The 6000-nt window shown below is 41.3% G+C and overlaps 1 protein-coding gene across 1 annotated transcript; it reads right to left on the bottom strand.

Moving 5' to 3' along the window:
• Nucleotides 1-4395: 4395 nt before the first annotated feature.
• LOC112120012 (olfactory receptor 6F1-like) lies at nucleotides 4396-5376 on the bottom strand. The gene has a single exon (XM_024218914.1). It carries the CDS (start codon nucleotides 5374-5376, stop codon nucleotides 4396-4398), a length of 981 nt encoding a protein of 326 aa, XP_024074682.1.
• Nucleotides 5377-6000: the final 624 nt, after the last annotated feature.

Genomic DNA, 6000 nt, shown 5'->3' on the forward strand with positions numbered 1-6000 from the left:
AGATCTTCCTGTATGATATCGCGGTGATTCTCTGTATTGGCAATACCTCCCAGCTTTGTGTCATCCGCAAACTTTATTAGCACATTCCCACTTTTTGTGCCAAGGTCAGTAATAAAAAGATTAAATAAGATTGGTCCCAAAACTGATCCCTGAGGAACTCCACTAGTAACCTCCCTCCAGCCTGACAGTTCACCTTTCAGTGTGACCCGTTGTAGTCTCCCCTGTAACCTCACCCTAAGTGAAAATCTCACCCTAAGTGACTTAGGAGCCTAAATCCCATTGTTTAGTTTTCTGAGCATTTTACATTAGCATCCACTTAAAGTACTAAGTGCAATTTGACAATGTTCAGAGAAAAAAGTAAAAGAAAGCAAGAAAGAATGAAAGAGAGAAGTTACATATTGCCCCTCTGCTGTGATTAGTTACCATCCTTTGGCTTTTGGTTCGATCAAAACATCTCTATCCATCATAGTATCATCCTGACCTTATCTTTAGGAGGGGTCAGTGTGTCCCTGTATCATCTTTGGGGAGTGTGTTAACCTTGTATCGGGGTGTTCTGGTACAACCTGTGACGTTGCACTCCATAATGTTTTATGGAAATATGCTTATGAGTGTGAATGTAATATAACTGGAATATGCTTTATGCAAAAGCTCTCTTGTAAGGTATCATTACAAAGCTTATAATCTACTGTGTGTGTTCATCCTATTTGTATGTATGTATCATACTTGTATCTGAAGCTAGAAATATAAAGCATAACTCTGAGGTCCTATTGTAATTATGCGAAGTGTGGGCCATTGATGGTGCTTTAGAATCTTGATGGCTCCCATTGACTAGGACAATTGGTTGTAAATGGTCTGTTTACTTGCAAACCTTCCTGGGTGCATGTGGCCAGCCCTGGAAGAATGAAGGCTGGGGTCTCACAGGACATGTGACCATGTCACTTGATACTGGAATTCATCTTGAACCTGGTGCTTTTCCATTTAGAAGGAGGGGTGGGGACCCAGAGAGACAAAAGATTCCCGCCTTGTGCAAAAGCTATAAAAGGGGGTGGAACAGAACAAAGGGGGTGCCCAGTCATGTGAAATCCCCTGCTTTTCACCTAAGATGCCTGCTGGAACTAACAAGGGCTGTACCAGGGGAAAGGATTGGGCCCAGACTAGGAAGGAGTCTAGTCTATGAAAGAAGCTTATTGGAAAGTCTCTGAGGGTGAGATTTACCTGTAAACAGTTTCTTAATGTATTAGGCTTAGACTTACGTGTTTTGTTTTATTTTGCTTGGTAACTTACTTTGTTCTGTCTAAAGAACAGGAGTACTTGTGGCACCTTAGAGACTAACAAATTTATTAGAGCATAAGCTTTCGTGGGCTACAACCCACTTCTTCGGATGCATTTGTTCTGTCTGTTATTACTTGAAACCACTTAAATCATACTTTTTATACTTAATAAAATCACTTTTGTTTAAATTAACCCAGAGTAAGTGATTAATACCTGGGGGAGCAAACAGCTGTGCATATCTCTCTATCAGTGTTATAGAGGGCGGACAATTTATGAGTTTACCCTGTATAAGCTTTATACAGAGTAAAACAGATTTATTTAGGGTTTGGATCCCATTGGGAACTGGGTGTCTGGGTCCTGGAGATAGGTGACCTGCTGAACAGTTTTTGGTTAAAGTCTGCAGATTTGGGGGTGTGGTTCAGACCTGGGTCTGTGTTGCAGCACGCTAGCGTGTCTGGCCCAACAAGGCACGATTCTATAGTCCCAAGCTGGCAGGGAAAACAGGCTCAGAGGTAATTTCAGCACTTCAGGTGACAGTCCCAAGGGGGTCTCTGTGATCGAACCCGTCACACCACCCTTCTGGAATGTGTTTATGTGAATACTTAGTGCCTAGGAATGCTTGTGTTTTTGCAATGCCAGCTGTGTTCTTGCCAAGTTCATGTATCTGGTAGTGAACATGCAAGCAGGCCTCTGCTTTGTAACAGGGCCTTATGATACACCTTACACCCAGGCTCCTTATACCAGGTCTCAGGCTCTCTCTTTCTGCTACAGAGATCACCTCACTGGTTATTGCTGAGATTGGTCCGAACTACTCACAATCTTAAATGGATTGCTATCTTCACGCCAGCCCTATAAGGCAAAGTATTATTGCCCCCATTTTACAGAAGTGGGATTACACAGGGCAGATTAAGTGCCTGGCCCAAGGTTATGTGAAGACAAGCTGCAAATAGAATCTGGCTTCCCTGGGTCTCTGATCATTAATTGATCCACCAGATCATCCATCTAACCCACTTTGAGATCAACATCATCAAACTGTCCTCTCCCTCACCCCATCAACCAGGAATAACTCCCCTGGAGTCCATAGGGGCTGATTCTTCGCTCACTCTCCTCTGTATAAATCAGATATAACTCCATTGAAGTCAGTGTAGTTACACTACTCTAAAACCAAGCTAAATGAGAAGTGTAATTTTCACTTGAGCGGACTTTTATGGTAGATTAAGGGGGGGAAATGAATGAAGGGAAAACAAAGCCTTCCATGAGAGAGAGCATGGTGTGTGTCTCTCTTTCTATTACATTGACTGCTTCATGGAACATTCACCTGGGACTGGGAGGCTCCTTAGAAATTTGAAGATGAATTACATTACCCTAGGTGCTCCCTGTAAATGGTTCCAGGGGGCAACACATATAACTCTACAAAAAATGGTCAGAGGGATTCTGGGGGAAATCGAAGAGACAGTAGCATCTTCCCTTATGAATTTTAGGCCAGCAGTAAGAGCACCCACCTGGGCTGTGGGAGACACCCCAGTTAAAGCCCTCCTATGGTTGATCAGAAGAATGGATTGGACAGGTATCTTCCACCTCTGAAGTGACTGCCGTGACTACTGGGATAGAGTCATTTTTGTTCACTATGGGGCCCAATTGTTTATACACAGTGGGATAGCTTCAAGAGGAGAGATTGGAAGTGTGCCATATTAGGATATCCCTTAGTTAGATTCAGCAGAATTCAATTTTTATTTTCATTTTGACTTATAATATCAGTGTTTACTTGTCAGCATTTTTTCCTATTTTGATCATGTAAATGTTCACATTTGTGCAAAATTATGAGATTGATGTATTTTTTTCTGATTTTTATCAATTTAAATGTTCACACTTGTGGGAAATTGCAGGGGCGGGGTCAGACAACAGAGCGGTTCAGACAATCATTATTTAATGAGATAGGTGTTGACTTCAAAAAGTTAAAACTTTATAACAATTAAAACATAATCTAACAACATCACATGTTAAAATACACAAGGTAAATGTCCTTAAATCAAACTTTAATAGGTTCTCAAGCAGCATTTTTCTTACTTTGCCTAGCTGTACCTTCTATTCTGAGCCATTGAAATATTTTTCATTTTGTGTGTGTACAATGAAATTGCAGTTTACTGGCACTTATCAATTAATATCTGATCCTTCAAGCCTACCTTTAGGCCAGTGGTTAGAGCATGTAGCTAGAAGGTAGAAAACCCATGTTCAAATCCCTTCTTCTCAGGCAGAGGAGGAAATTCAACTGGGGTCTCCCATAGACTGAGTGCCCTAAGCAGTGGGCTAGAGCTTATGAGAAACTTTCTCCTCTCCCTGTCATTTCATGCACTGTTGCACATGCTCTGAGACTGCCTACTAGATGAGGTACATCACATGTAGGGATAGGCATGCTTCGGGCCCATGAATCTTGAAAGGTGCATTGTGGGGATATTGACCATTGTAGCAGAGAAGAAACATCTTGCAGGTTTTGCATCTGTTCTTATGGGCAGCTGGCTTCTGAATATGAGCTTGGCGAGTTTGGGGAGCTGTTTGAAGAACAGAAAGAAGAGGACTGGGAAAACTTTCATTCAGGACGTGGTCCCCAGAGAGTATGGGTTATAATTGTTTAATGATACTTAAATTCATAACTGCTAGACAGCAAAAATCATGGATTTAATAAAGACACTGGATTTAGGGCTCATTGCAATGATCTTTAACCAACTAACCCTCCTTTGTCCTATGACTGCAGAGGTGTTCACTGCCCAGCTCACCATGAATGTTACACCCTGCACTGTAACAAACTTCATCATTAATAAACCCCTTAAGTTCCCACTGAGAGCAGTGTTGAGTTCAGTATGTCCTGGGTGTGTTCTACCTTCCCTGCAGTGCAACAATTGCAGCTCATTGTAGCCCTATGCAGATCTATGGTCCATCCAGTCTACCATGAGAGTCAGCGTATACCTGGTCCTGCAGTCCTTACTTATAAACTGGCCCTTCCTCATGCCTGGGGTCTCATTGTTGGTATTGAAACAGCCCTAATAATTAAAGATGCCCACATGTTCTGTGGCTTGCTACATTGCACCACATGATGAGCTCCTACTATACACATTTTAATGCAACTTAGAGTAAATGCCTACAAAATAGTTTGTGATTGGTTATAAAAGTCATAGTCTTACTTAGAGCTTTTTTCAGGGCCTCCTTGACCTCCTTGTTTCTCAGGCTGTAGATGAGGGGGTTGGCCAGGGGAGTCAGGACAGTGTAGAAGACAGAGAACACTTTGTTCAGGTCTCGCAGTGTAGCAGTGTCTGGGAGCATGTAGACAATGATCAGGGTTCCATAGAAAATTGTCACCATGATGAGGTGAGAGGAGCAGGTGGAAAAGGCCTTTTGCCTCCCAGTGCTGGAAGGGATTCTCAGGATGGTGGTGATGATACACACGTACGTTGTGAGGGTTAATAGAAATGGGGGTAGGGTAATTATGGAAGAGAGAAGGAAGGCCACAAGAACCATCTGGCTGGTGTCACTGCAGGACAGTTTGATCAACGGGGTGTAATCACAAAAGAAATGGTCAATTTGATTGGGACCACAGAAAATCATTTGTGATATCCAACATGCTACAATGGTGCTGGCGACAAAGCCACTTAACCAAGACCCAGCTGCTAGCTGGGAGGAAAATCCATTATTCATATGGGCTGCATAATGCAGTGGTTTGCATATCGCTAAATACCGATCATAAGACATCGCTGATAAGAGACAACATTCTGTAGCTAACAGAGAACCAAATATATCAAATTGTAGGAGGCATCCAGCAAATGAAATGGTTCTGTCCCCAGTCAGGAGACTGGCCAGCATCCTGGGCAGGACGGTGGAGCTGTAGCAGGTCTCCAAGCAGGACAAATTCCCCAGGAAGAAATACATAGGGGTATGAAGGTGATGATCAACCACAACTAACACAACAATGAGGATGTTCCCACCCATGGTCACAATGTAGATCACTAGAAAGAGCAGGAAGAGAAGAATTCGCAGTTCATGGAGATTCCCAAAGCCCAGGAGGATGAATCCCATGATGGATGTTTGATTTCCCTGTTCTGCATCTGCCATGGGTTCTATCGAGAAATATATATATATTTATATTATAATTTAATATATAAATTATTATATACATATATAAATATATATTTAATTAAATGTTATATATTTAAATAGCAACAATAGCCTATGAAATATGACATAAAATAGATAATTTTGTTTTATCTTGTCTCACTTTATATTTGTTGTTTAGTTCTTATTTTGGAGGCGATATAATAGGTGTCACAGAAAGTAGGTGGAACAATGAAAATCAACGGGACACCGTAATAAGAGTGTACAAAATAGATAAGAATGACAGAGCAGGTTACATTGATGGGGGTGTGCCATTATATGTGAAAGAGTCAAATGGAGTAAAAATCTTAAATGAATCAAACTGTAACATAGACTCTCTATGGATCGACGTTGCATGCTTGAATAATAAGAATATAGCAGTAGGAATATGTTATCAACCAGCTCACCAGGATTGAGACGGTGATTATGAAATGTTCAGGTTGATTAGAGAGGCTACAAAAATAGAAAACCACTCAGATGGCAAATTAATGCAGATAGATAGATAGATATTGTGAAAAGAAAGAAAGAAAGAAAAAATGAAAGAAAGAAAGAAAGAAAGAAAGAAAGAAAGAAAGAAAGAAAGAA

This window comes from Terrapene carolina, unplaced genomic scaffold, assembly GCF_002925995.2.
Source record: "Terrapene carolina triunguis isolate 2854851 unplaced genomic scaffold, T_m_triunguis-2.0 Scaffold119, whole genome shotgun sequence".
Taxonomy (NCBI): domain Eukaryota; kingdom Metazoa; phylum Chordata; order Testudines; family Emydidae; genus Terrapene; species Terrapene triunguis.